The following is a 14,422-nucleotide window of genomic DNA, read 5'->3' as shown; positions in this document are numbered from 1 at the left end:
AAGAAGTAGGTAAAACCTTTATTTCGCTTTTTATGACAGGAATTATGTTTAAAATTACTTACAGAGGTAATTTGTGTATATAAAAACATCCTATTCACTAGATGTGGTGGCACATGCCTGTTATCGTTATCCTGGGAGGAGCTCCTTGGGAGGCTGAGGCAGGTGGATCACGTGAGCCAACGAATTTAATACCAGCCTGGACAACATAATGAGAACCCTGTCTTTAAAAAAAAAACTATTACAAATCCAGAAGTTTTGATGTTCCTCTCCTCATATTTCTTTTTTCTGACCACTTGAAACAGTTCTTTTATGTGGAAATGGTTGTTAAAATTTAGTGATTTGTAACTTAAAAATGTTTAGACTTGAGAGAATTTTAAATGCATATATTGTACTTTGCCCAAATGCCTCTCTTCATCTGAGTTTCCCCAAACTGTATGCGGAATTTTACATGTAATTCTATATGGCTCCCAGAATATACATAATGTAAAGTTGAAATGATCACAGATATTTCTATGTGAGATTTTTGTAAAATTAATTGAAATAATAAAGTTAGCAAACAAAAATATTAAATCTTCAGATAGTATCAGAGTAATATGAATTCCTAAAAATGCTCCTTAATACAAAGGAATATAATTTAAAATATATCAGCCTAACATAATAATTAATGCTATGAAATTCACATAAAATAATACCTCCTAGAAATTTGTTTTATTTTAAACTAGAAATATACAAGACAGGGGCTGGGGTTGTGGCTCAGTGGTAGAGTGCTTGCGTGGCGTGCGTAAGGCATTGGTTCCATCTCCGACACCACATAAAATAAACAAATAAAATAAAGATATTATATCCATCTTAAAAAAAAAAAAGATATATACAATACAGTGCCACATACTTTATCTTCCAACATTTCTTGACATAGGTGAAAAGTGCCTCATTGAACTTCCCTCAGGAGATTAAATAATAAAAAAAAGCATTTGAGTACTAAATCACCATTGCATGTTCATCATCAAACGTGCTGTGGTTCCATGTCAGAGTCTTACTGTTCTTTGTAGGTAATGTCTGTTTTCTGTAGTTGCTTTTAGGACTTTCTTTCTTTATTATTGTTCCAGGGATTGAACCCAGAGGTATTTAACCATTGAGCCCCTTCCTCAGCCCTTTTTTGTATTTTATTTAGAGACAGGATCTGCTAAGTTGTTTAGCGCCTTGGTAAGTTGCTGAGGCTGGCTTTGAACTCCCTGTCCTCCTGCCTTAGGCTTCTGAGCTGCTGGGATTACAGGTGTGCTCCACCATACTGGGGTAGTACTGTACAGTCAGTTCTTACCAGTCTTACTGTGCTGTGCCAAGTTGTAGTTTTCTTTCTTTCTTTCTTTCTTTTTGAGAGAGAGAGAGAATTTTTTAATATTTATTTTTTAGTTTTCGGCGGACACAACATCTTTGTTTGTATGTGGTGCTGAGGATCGAATCTGGGCTGCACGCATGCCAGGCGAGCGCACTACCACTTGAGCCACATCCCTAGCCCCTAGTTGTAGTTTTCTTTATGTTTATCCTATTGTGTGATCCTAGGATTTCTTGAATCTGTAACTTGATGCCTTTTATCAAGTTTCGAGCAATCCCAGGCAATTATCTCTATCCACTTTTTTTCTAGCCTGTTCTTTCTCTACTAGAATTCCAATTACACTAATAGTACACTAATTAACTGTGTTTCATATATATCTCTTATGCTTTTCTTCTTTTCTGTGCTTCATTGTGACTCAGTATTTTCTACTGACTGACCTGTCTCACATTTTACCAATCCTCTTTTCAACTGTGTTTAATCTAAATATGTCTTCATTCTGGCTATTGACTGGTTCTAAATTGTTCATTTGATTCATTTTATAATTCCCAGTTACCTTCTGGATTTTCCACTTTGCTTTCTATCTTTAAAAAATGTTAAAAGATAGTTATTTTATACTCTCAATCTCTTGTAAATATGTTGTTCATGTCATTTTTTTCCCTTATAGTTCTAATCCACTATTCTACTATAGTGGAATTTTAAATAGATTGGAAATAATCCGAAGCTTTTCCCCAAAAAAGATTTATGATAGCCCACCACAACTGCTCTTTCTGTTCCATTGATCAGAACTGCATCAGATGTCTATTCTTGGCCACTGTTCTTGGCCTCAAGGGAGGGTAGATAATATTATATTTTTCTGGACTCATAACTGTCCCCTCAAAAAAAAAAGGGCTTCATTTTCTATAATTCAGGCCTATAAAATGATGACAAATACAAGTAAAACTGAAATTTTTGCATGAGATAGCCAAGAAGACTAAATTTTTCTAAAATATTTATAGATTTGTTTTCCTAACAATTGAAAAGTAGCCTCAAATAATTTGACACTTTTGTTCATTTTTCTTTACTAACATTTTTCTTTACTAACAGTAGTACAGTAGTAGAAACTTTGAATATCTAGATTGATAGTAAAGCTCTGAAATTTTAAAGCAAAAAAAGAAAGCAAAAACCTAAAATCCTTACTAAAGATAACTTCTATCAATTTTTGGTGAATATATGGCTGTGTGTGTGTGTGTGTACATATTTATGTGTGTATTGAGGTTGTTTTTACAAATTAATGTATTATACATTTTATTCTGTAACTTGCTTCTGTGCTAAGTTTCATGTAACATGTTTCCATATTTATGTGTTCAATGAGGGTTTTGTAGTTTAGAAATTGTACTTTCCTTAATTTAATTCATAAAGCTTTTCAGTTTTAATGTTTCATATCTGCCTATTCTGTCCCTATTGTTTTCTTGACTAGGTTATACACAATTATGTCATTACTGACTAATATCCAAGGAATGTTCTGCATGACAGGCAGTGGGAGTAATGAACATACTACGTAGGCTCCGACTCGGTTGTAGTGATTCCTGGTAGACTCCCATTAAATATCTCTTTACTTTTAGCCTCAACAGTACTGATTTTAGTTATGAATAAAATGGTTATACTTTTTTCTACTTTCTGGGTTTTAAAAAATTTTTTTTAGTTGTAGATGGACGTAATACCTTTATTTAATTAATTTATTTATTTTTAATGTGGTACTGAGGATTAAACTCAGTGCCTCACACATGCTAGGCAAGTGCTCTACTGCTGAGCTACAACCCCAGCCCCTCTACTTTCTGTTTTAATGGTGATTAGAAATACAGTAGGTCTTAGATGTTTCCTGCAAGATGGTTGGGAGTACTTTGTTAGCATATAGTTTCTATTATAAAATGCTACATTTTAAAATAGAAAAACTTTTTTGAGATGCAGATGTTTGTACAGTTGGCTAAGTTCCCTTGTTAGCTAAGTAACACACATGCTGGCATGACAGAAAATATGACTTAAAATTCTAGTTGAATGATATTATAAATTATTTCATTGTGGATCATTAAGGTCACTCTTGAATAGCAGAGCTTGTGAATATTAAAGGCAGGAATAACAGAAGACCCTACTTTGTAAATTATATATGATTTCATAAACATTCATGCCTAGATTTTTAGTGAATGATTCGTTTCATTTGGTTCCAACTCCACCTGTCAATTTTATTACAGCTTATGACTTTTTTGCTTTAGAGCTTAACTTTTTCATGCAGACTTTTGTATTAGGATCCATCAATATTTATTGCTTATCACTTAACTCTGCATCTAACCCTGATCTTTATAGCTACTGGACCTCAGATTTCATTATTATATGACAAGTCCCCATAAAATAGGGCGATTCAGGTTGGAATCTTTGAAAGAATGTCTGAAAAGGGTTGTTCAGAAGAGCAGTGATAGGTAATAAACTTACTGCCTCTGATGAAATCACTCGCATCATCAGCCCATAGACAACACTCCCCGGTAATCTCTACTTGGCACTGTGCCAGTTTGTCTTCTCAGTTGGGTTGAGGTAATCTAGCACTAATTCTGTTCACAACTTGTTTAGAATTGTTCATCACCAGTGGAAGGGAAGACAAACCAAGCTCTAGATTACATTGTTCCTAAGCCTTTAATTTTTTAAGAAAGTGACAGTTCATGTTTCTTTAAACTTACTAGATATTACTATTATTATTATTATTATTATTATTATTATTATTATTATTATTATTATTTTGCAGTTCCATCTCTTAGTGGCTATTCAAAAAAGTACTCCTTTATTTTTCTCTCATCTTTCCATCAACGTCTTGGCAATATGTTGTTGTCTTTTATTTGTTGTCTCCCTAACTAGTTGTATACTGTTTGTTTGTTTTTTTTTCTTTTGGTTCTGGGATGCTCAGGATGTTGCACATGGTAGGCAGGCACTCTACCACTGAGCTACATCCCCAGCCTTTTAAGCTTCTTGTAAATAGTAAGTGTGTCTTAGATGTCTGTATATTCCTACTTGCTCCTATAGTGCCTCCCCAAACCTTGTAGGTATCCCATTAATCTTGATTAGTCGATAAAAGTAATGATTAACAAACAGTCTTACTGGATTTAACTCAGAGTTTTATTGTTTTAGAATTATGAGATTTTTTTTTTCTTTTTATGGTATTGCCTCAGTTCTTATTGCTGGTTTATCTTGTCTGATAAAAACATCCTACATTTTATAATTTAATTTCATTTAAAATTTCCAAAAACATAAGTAATATCTTTCTTTTTGATCTATGATAATTGAGGTATATAACATTTTATTGAACAGGGCATAAAATTCTTAAAATTGAATACCATATTTGATACAAACATTTGACTTTTTATATCTTTAAGAACTTTAATTTACATCAACAGTTATTAGTTATAACAAATAGTTTGGTCAAAGCTATGTGCTACTGAAAAGTCAGTGTATAATTAAATATGGGTAACATTTGAAAAAGTACATACTCTTAGTTAATATTTTGTCAACAAAATAGACTACTCAGTTTATAATTTTTTTTGTCTTTATAGGGTAAAGTTCACCTTGAATTAAAGCTGAATGAACTGATAACAGAGAATGGGACTGTGTGCCAGCAGCTTGTTGTACAGTAAGCATATTTCTTTTACTAAATCCAGCTAGAACTAATTCTTCATTTTGTGTTCTTAAACCAACTTCTTGTTTTAAATACTTCAAAAATGAAACTCTGGGCTAGGTATGTAGCTCCAGTGTTAGTGTTTGCCTGGCATTCCTCAGATTCCTAGATTCAATTCCCAGTACCACAATAAAAAGAAAAAAGAGCCAGGCACGTTGTCGCGTACATATAATACCAGCAGCCAGTAGCTTGGGAAGCTTAGATAGTAGAATCATGAGTTCCAAAGCCAGTCTTGGCAAAAGCAAGGTGCTAAGCAACTCAGTGAGACCCTGTCTTTAATTAAAATACAAAATAGGGCTGGGGATGTGACTCAGTGGTTGAGTGCCCCTGAGTTCAATCCCCTGTACTAAAAAAAAGAAAAGAAAGAAAGAAAAAAAAGAAATCCTGATGTGTCATTTCTTTACTCAGTTCATATTTAGTTTATTTTTCACATATCTAGTCCACTGAGATTATAATGAGTCATTAATTCATTCAACCAGTTTTTATTTAATTGGGTTAAATGATATGTAGAGGCATTAGAGAATGACAGGATCACAGATAAGGTAGCTGCCTACCTGTCAGTGCAGACTTGGAAAGGCTTTTTAGAACAGGACCTCTAGAAACACACCAAGCTTTAAAGACTGTAGGGCTAGAACCTGATGTCCATGCTGAGATGACCACATTGATTGCCACAAACTTTGGATTTCTTTTTACTCTTTTTACCCTTAGGTCTTTTTTTTTTTTTAAATCATGCAGGCTCTAATCTGCTGGCTTCCAGAAGTCTCCTGTTTTAGCCCAACCTCCTCCTTCTTCCTTCCCCTCTACGTCCTCATTGTGGGTTACCAACTGATAACCTTTGTTCTGGATGCTTTCTCCATCTGTCCTCAGTTGATATCTGAATATCTCTAAGGTTCTGAGGCCCTTCTACAGCCTTCTCAATCTGAGTCCGTGTTAGTTTCTATCATACCCACATACCTTAGGGCAAGGCTGTACAAGAGATGTTGTGTTCTTATGGCTGCTCCAAACTATAACTTAATTGTGAAAACTCAGCTGCTTTGAGGCATTTTCTTTACATATTAATGTATACATATCTAATACTATGTATGGTATTATTTAGTTAATTTTTCCTGAAAAGTTCAAAAGAAGGTTGCATACATTATGTCCTTTATCTCTTAATGTATCAGTATGTAGTTCCTAAGAATAAGGAAAAATCCTAAATGACTCCAGTTTGGTTACCAAATTCAGGAAATTTAACATTGTTGCAATACTTTAATTTATAGTAATAGTATAGTAATAGTTCAATATTTGTTTGCTATTTTTTCCCCTAGACGGAGAGTATGTAGTGAAAGTCCTTCTGCTACTTCCTCTCCTGTTTCTATTTGTTTATAATAGTCATTTAAAATGGAGTTAGTTGAGTTGGTTTTGTTTGTTTACATTCCATTTTACGTTCCCCGACATCCTTGTTGGTTTAATTTTTTTTAAAATATTTATTTTTGAGTTGGACACAATAGTTTTATTTTGTTTATTTTTATGTGGTGCTAAGGAACAAACCCAGGGCCTTGAACGTGGGAGGCAAGTGTTCTACCACTGAGCCACAAACCCAGCCCTAATTTTATTTTATTTATTTTTTAAAAATATCTTTATTATATTTACTTATTTTTGTGTGGTGCTGAGGATCGAACCCAGTGCCTCACGTGTGTGAGGCAAGTGCTCTGCCACTGAGCCACAACCCCAGCTCCCTAATTTTATTTTTGATATATAGAATATTGGCATGATTTCAACAGCTAAAATTGTACCAAAAGGCATTACACAGAGATGTAATTCAATTCCACCTAGCCCTAGACAACCACAGTCTGATTTCTGTACCTATAGTTTTTGCCTTTTCCAAAATGTCATATTAACAGAATCATGTAATATGAATCTTTTTGTCTCCTTTCATTTACTTATAGCACAATGCCTTTTTTTTTTATACCTTTGTTTTATTTATTTATTTTTATGTGGTGCTGAGGATCGAACCCAGGGCCCTGCATGTGCCAGGCAAGCACTTTACCATTGAGCCACAATCCCAGCCCCAGCATAATGCTTTTTTTTTTTTAAAAAAAAAAGTTTTTTATCATTAGCCAAGTGTAGTGGCCCATGCCTGTAATCCCAGTAACTCAGGAGACTGAGACAGCAGTATTGCAGGTTTGAAGCCAGCCTTGGCGACTTAGTGAGACCTCTTCTCACAAAAAGGAAAAAGGGGCTGGGAGTATAGCTTAGTGGTAGAGCATCCCTGGGTTAAATCCCCAGTACCACAAAAATTTTTGTTGTTGTATAATAATCATTCAGAATAGTGGACTTCTTTGTGACATATTTGCACATACTCATAATGTAATTTAATCAATTTAATTCCCTGGAGTCTCTCCTTCCATTCCCCTCCTTCCCCCCGTCTTCCTCTATTCAACTAGTTTCCCTTCTATTTTTATGAGATTCCCCACCCACCCTGCTTTCTCTTCATTTTTCTTTCTAGCTTCCATGTAGGAGAAAACATACAGCCCTTGACCTTCTGATTTGGGCTTTTTTCACTTAACATGAAGCTCCACAGTTCCATCCATTTTCCTGCAAATGATATAATTTCTTTCATTCTTATGACTGAATATATATATACCACACTTTAATTATCCATTCATCTGTTGTACATCTAAGCTGTTTCTGTAGTTTGGCATGATGAGTTGTGCTGCTATAAACATGGGTATGCATGTATTTCTGTAGTATGCTGACTTTAATAATTCTTTTGGGTAAATACTGAGGAGCAGTATAGCTGGATCATGTGGTGGTTCCATTCCTAGTCTTTTGAGGAAGCTCCATAATGATTTCCACAGTGGTCATACTAATTTACTTTCTCACAGACAGCATATGAGTTTCTCCCTGCTACTAAATCCTCACCAGCCTTTATTATTTTTTTATCTATATATTTTTGAAAAATTCATCTATGAGAAAAGAGCTAAGAGGCCAATGGGGGGAAACATTCTCTTGGAGGTACTGTAAAGCCAAGTCTGTCCACTGCATTTCTTGTTCTTTCAAGATTGTGTGGTGACACTGTTTCTTGTTCATTTCAAGAAGTTCATTCAGTGGTATTGCAACATCCTCATAAGGCAAATTGTCTTCTACCAAATGTTATCAATCAAATCTAAGATCCTTCCATCTCTCTGGACCTCATTATCCATTTTTCTGCAGCTTTGACCTTGTCAGATCTTACAAAGTTTTCTCAAATCAATGCAGCTTCAGCAGGCTTTCTGCCCTGAATGCTTCTTGTCTGCAGCTGGCCCACTGCAGCACCTTCTTCCTCTGAACTAGGTCCTTGGCATCACATGACCCGCATCCCTGGATAGCTTTTTTTTTTTTTTTTCTTAAAGTTGTAGATGGACACAATGCCATTTATTTATTTATTTGTTATTTTCTGTGGTGCTGAGGATTGAACCCAATGCCCCACACATGCCACGCAAGCACTTTACCACCTACAACCCTAGCTCCCTGGATATCTTATTTGTGTTCTTGATAATTGTCATTCTGACTGGAGTGAGTTGAAATTTTAACGTAGTTTTGATTTGTATTTTTCTGCTGGCTAAAGAGCTGAACAGTTTTTACATTTGGTCATGTGTACTTCCTTTTGAGAAGTGTCTATTTAGTTTGCCTACTTATAAATGGGTTATTTATTTATTTTGGTGTTGACATTTTAGTTCTTTATATATTCTAGATATTAATCCTCTGTCAGAAGAGTAGCTGGCAAAGATCCTCCCATTCTGTAGGCTGTCTGTGCTATTGTTTTCCTTTGCTGTGAGAAGCTTTTTATTTTAATGGCATCCCATTTATTCATTCTTGGCATTATTTCCTGAGCATTGCTGCCTACTCCTATATGTTAGAGTGTTTCTGGTATGTTCTCTTCCAGCAGTTGGAAAGTCTTTGATCTTTTTGAGTTAATCTTATGCAGCGGGAGACAGGGATCTATGTTCAATATTTTGTGTACGGATATCCAGTTTTGCATGTTATAGTATAGGAGGTGCCCCTTCTCTTCTCCAGAGTGAATTCTTATATATGATACATTCTATATTTGATCTGTTTCCCCCACTCAAGGAATAGCTCCTTCAGTTATGATTTCTTTCTCTAGTTTTATCAGCTTTACCTTCTCCCCTATGTGTTCTAATATCTGCCATCCTAAAAGGCATGCCTCCCAGACCTCATCTCTTCTTACCTCACACACCTTCCACCCCCAGCTATACTTTCCCCATTTCTCTGCTCTTCTTTGAAGGAAAACTTCTCAAAGAAAAATAGATATAGGGGTGAGAGAGAGAGAGAATACTAGCTGCATTTACTGAGAAGGCCTAGAAGCAATGCCATTCCATTAGCAATGAGCATATGTAGCACCTACATCTTGGTTTCTAAATAAAGCATTCTCTGTTCTCACCAGTAGATCTTTGTGTGATGAAGAAAATGTTTTATGTCTTCATTGTCCAATATAATAGCCATTAGCCATGTATGACTTTTGAAAACTTGAAATATGGTAAATGTGACTAATGAATTGCATTTTTAAATTTTATTTAGTTTTAATTCATTGAAATAGCCACATTTGGTTAATGGCTTTATATTAGACAGTATGACTTCAATGAAAAGAACCTGTACTTCTTTTTTTAGCAGTGGCGATTTCAGGACTAGGGTAGGGAATATATAAGATGAGGCTGGAATATTTTGTGGGGTCAGAGAGTAAGGAAGTACTCAAAAAGTTGATCTCAAAGAAGTAGGGAACAGAATAGTGGTTACTGGGGAGGCAGTGATGGAAAGAAGTTATGGGGGGGCAGTGATGGAAAGAAGATAGTCAATGGGTGCAGTGGGTTAGGAGGAGTAACTTCTACTATTTTATTGTATAGTAGGATAAGTATGGTTGACAGTATAGCTATCAGAGAAGATTTTGAATGTTACTAACACAAAAGATTCAAGTCTGACTTGATAGAGATACCAATTACCCTGATATGTTCATTACACATTGTAGACATATTGAAATGTTACACTGCACCCATAAATCAATAAATAAATACTATGTATCAATTAAAATACATTTTAAAAAATAATTGGATACAAGGACAGATCATCTGTGGTACTAAATAAGTGAGTATGATGACAAACAGCATATTTATATAGCCTCAAAGAATCTCCCTATAAGGTACCTAATAGCTACCACCTGACCCAAGTGATCAGTGTTAATATTACCAATAATGAGATATTCAGCAACTGCTGAAATGATGCAGTGTAGGATTGAGGACACCAGCATGCACAATTCTAACCTAACCATGAGCAAACATTAGACAAACTCAGATTAGAAAATCTCCAAAAAAACAAAGTAATTAGCAAAGACTGGTAAAATCATGGGGCAAAAAAGATACTAAGGAACTCCCTCAGGATGGAAGAGACTAAGAAGACATGACAACTAAGTGGAATGTGGGGTCCCTTATTGCATCCTGGATCAGAGAAGGACAGTGTTAAAATTAAGTAAAGTCTGTAGATTAGTTAATAATATTTTTAGCCAACATTATATCAATGTCACTTTCCTAATTTCAGTAATTCCACTATGGTTACACAAAAGGTTAAATGTTGGATGTTAGGTCTGCAGAAACTCTCTATTACTTTTACAACTTTTCTGAAAGTCTGAAACTGTTTCCAAACAAGATGTTTTCAAAAATTGTCTATACCCTGTGCATTCATCCAGGTTTGTCTTTTGAGTTCGAAACTTAGTATGTCCACTTGATGTTTCACAACATCACAAACTTAACTCATTTAAAACTGAATTTTTGATTCTCTTGTCTATACATCTCCTTCCCACAATCTTAGCAACTGTTGGATTTCATTCAGTGTGTTTTTAAGTCAGATTATGTTTTTTTTTTTTTTTTATCTCTAGACCATTAGTTTTTTATTTTATCTGTGTCTGCACAGAATATATGAAATATAATTTAATCTTTAAAATGTCATTGTCATATCTTAGTAGTATCCTGGTTGTTCTCTCTTGAACACCAGACATTGTGAAGTTGACATTTTTGTATTTCCGTGAATGTTGGGTATCAATTAAGTTACTTGGAAACATTTTGATCCATTTATGATATCAGCACTCAGTAGAAGATTCAGCAAGGATTTTTGTAGCTCTCTGGAGGTTTTTCTTCCTCTGTAGCTTTCTTCCCTTCAGTATTCTGTTTTGGGAACCCTAGCCACTTTGACCTCCCCAGCTTTTGTCTTTTTGGGGGGTTGTTTCCATTGGAAGGTAAATCTAGTTCCTGTTACTTCATCTTGGCTGGATGTAGAAGGTAACCTTTGTTTTTTGTTTTTAAAAATATCCAATAAAGCTTCATATGGTGGCGCACGCCTATAATCCCAGCAGCTTGGGAGGCTGAGGCAGGAGGATCTCAAGTTCAAAGTCAGCTTCAGCAACAGCAAGGTGCTAAGCAACTCAATGAGACCCTATCTCTAAATAAAATATAAAATAGAGCTGGGGGGCTGGGGTCGTGGCTCAGTGGCAGAGCGCTTGCCTAGCATGCGCAAGGCACCGGGTTCGATTTTCAGCACCATGTATCAATAAATAAAATAAAGGTCCATTGACATCTAAAAATATATTTAAAAAAAAAAAATAGAGCTGGGGATGTGGCTCAGTGGTTGAGAGTCCCTGAATTCAATCCCTGGTGCCAAAAAAAAGAAAAGATTTAGATTTATCTGTAGTATAAGTAAGTTTGTCCATTTTCCTTTGTAATTTCCAGATAGCGCAGAAATACAGAAGCTTTATATATCAATATAAACAACAACAAAAAAAGATAATTTAGTATACTGAGGTCATTTTCAACATTTGGCTTCTGCCCATTCATGTTTATGATGTGAAATTGTTTGATTTATAGATTAGAACAACAGTTATATCCTAGGTAATTAGGAAAATAATATTTTAGAAAAAAGGTAGCAAATAACCTGTATTTACTAATGTTACTTAAGAGGCAGGAAACCCCAATATTTACTTTGTCTTCCATTTGAAAATTAAAAATACTTTTGATGATTTATTTATTTTTAGGCTTCTGCTTTTCTTTATGGGCTTCCTTTTGTTTGGTTTGTCTGTATGTTTTTATGGATGTCCTTGTAAACTCCACTGCATTTTTCTCATTTTTATACTTTATCAAGATTGTAGTAAATTACATTTTATAATTGAGATTTCTCATAATTTGTGTAATATGAGATAAATTTGGTAGTGCAGGTGGAATAATAATAATAGTATCAGGCATAGTGGTAATATAGAAGGACTCTGGGCTTTAGTAACAGCAAGATAAGAAAGTAGAAGTTGAGCCTTAGCCAGTTTTTTATAACTTGAGCCTTACTTTCTTTTTAAAAATGACAATGCTTTTCTCAAAGGCAGTTGTGAGAATTAAGTGCATTTTGTGAAAGTACATAGTAAACTATAAATACTGTATAAAAATCTGGTATCATTTTGAAGCTTAGCCTTAGAAGTATAAATTTCAAGTAGTAAGTACAGTGGGAAAATTTTACTATACCTGAACCTAACATTAATAACCAGAATTATTATCTTGACCTGTGCTTTCTTTGTTTAGTTTCAGAAATTTTTCAATTTGAGTTTTGATGCTTGGTTAATAGAAATGAGTCATATTATCATTTCTTTTTTTACTTGACAGTACACCATTTGCTCTTCACCCACATATGTGATCCATGGGGTTGGAGAGAAATAAGGATATTGCTCAATAGCCTTCATCTTTAGACAAAGAATACTTTTCAGCAACACTTGTGAGTTTCTGTTAGGCCTTAGGAAATGAAGACACATTGATATTAAACTAATTAACTTAATAATTAGTGAGAAAACTTGAACAGATCATTAAGTTAGGCTCTGTGTTCTCTATAAATACCAATGATTACAATTCATGGAGTGGATTATATGACCTGGGCCTTTATAGTCTAAAACATTTTCTACAGAATGGTACAAGAAATGTTACTGAGAATCAAAACAAAAGGCTACAGAATTATGTGAGACTTGCCCTATATTTATGAATCAGATTTTAAGTGGAAACCACAGTTGTTTCCTTGTATGTCATTCATGCTTTAGCAGAGGATATGATGCCATAGAGCTGGCTTGTTTTGTAGCTTCTCAGTTAAGGTTGCATTGCTTTCTTTTCCTTTTTGGAAGCCACAGCAGTTTTTGATGTATTATCAAACCACACAATGTACCTTCTTGGTTATGTAGCAGGAAGAAATGTGTTAATGTTGTTTGATAGTCTTGGTACTGATTGTGGCATTCCATTTAGGCCTCTTTTGAAAATACAGCATAAATAAATGTGTGCATGCATTTATTAGGGGCAGGTCGTATCTAGGCAGACATGTGGGAAACAGTTTTGAGCTTTTTGAATATATTAGGTTGTGTTTAAAATAATGTTTTAGATCTGGGGATGGAGCATGGTTGTGAAGCTCTTGCCTGGCATGCACAAAGCTTTGTGCAATCCCAGCAGCACACACACAAAAAAGATAATGTGTCATATTGTTTAACTTGACTCTAACATGTTTAATCTCTTTCATTCCATTTTAGCATCAAGGCTTGCCATGGGTTGCCTCTCATAAATGGACAAAGCTGTGATCCTTATGCAACAGTTTCTCTAGTGGGTCCTTCTAGGTAATGTTTATTGAATGGTTAGTGGGTTTTTAAGTGTAAAGTTGGTTTTAAGAATTGGAAAAATAGTGTTCTTAGAGCAAATGCTCAGTAACTAAGACATAAAATAAACCTTTAAAAGAAGAATCTTTGGTGAGTTCATTAAATACATGTAAACAACCAAGTCCTATTTTTACAGAATAATATTAAATGCCATTTTAAATCTGTCATATGCTTAGTCTGTAGGGAAAACCTCAGTCTCATACTATTAAAAATGTGCTTTGAAACATAAACTTGGCCTTCTTCACTTATTAATATTCCTCCTTTTAAATGACCTAAAATTGTACACAGGTAAAATCCTGCTTTAATAAACACCAATCTCACTTGCCTAGTATCCACAAAGCCCTAGTTTTGATCCCCAGCATTACAAAAAAACCAACAAATTCCAACTCAGAAAATGAGGCAATTTCTATAATGTTATCTGGAAAGCAGCTTGGGACTGAAAATTGCCTTTTCTACTCATGAGATCCGTGTTCTTCAAAGAGAATTCTAAGCTGTAGACAAACTACTGAAGTACTAGAGCATGGTGAAGTGTAGATCATTGGTTTAACTAATTTGTGATAATTTATGAGAAAAACCTTTAGCAGTTTGTGATATTTTGTATTATATAGCTTCATTATGGTTTATCTAAGGGACTGAGTAGTCTGAAATTTTTCTACAAGTTGAGGATTTAGAATCAGGAAATAAAAAGCACAAGATT

At 34.7% G+C, this 14,422-nt stretch overlaps 1 protein-coding gene and 1 pseudogene across 4 annotated transcripts in view; one reads left to right on the top strand and one right to left on the bottom strand.

The window, feature by feature from the left end:
• Rasa2 (RAS p21 protein activator 2) overlaps nucleotides 1-14,422 on the top strand; it is a 107,319-nt gene that overhangs the window by 40,771 nt on the left and 52,126 nt on the right. For all 4 annotated transcript variants that reach the window (XM_058574945.1, XM_058574946.1, XM_046431523.1 and 1 more), the window contains exons 5-6: nucleotides 4,909-4,985; nucleotides 13,603-13,686. In XM_058574945.1, coding sequence (XP_058430928.1) covers nucleotides 4,909-4,985; nucleotides 13,603-13,686 — 161 coding nt within the window. The remainder of the gene's footprint in view (nucleotides 1-4,908; nucleotides 4,986-13,602; nucleotides 13,687-14,422) is intronic.
• Nucleotides 7,956-8,215, bottom strand: LOC124084448 (anaphase-promoting complex subunit 13-like; annotated as a pseudogene).

Source organism: Marmota monax, unplaced genomic scaffold (assembly GCF_021218885.2).
Source record: "Marmota monax isolate L192 unplaced genomic scaffold, Marmota_monax_Labrador192_F-V1.1 WCK01_AAM20220418_F8-fsc00022, whole genome shotgun sequence".
Lineage (NCBI taxonomy): Eukaryota > Metazoa > Chordata > Mammalia > Rodentia > Sciuridae > Marmota > Marmota monax.
The sequence above is the reverse complement of the archived record's forward strand: the minus strand, read 5'-3'. Positions and strand labels throughout refer to the sequence as shown.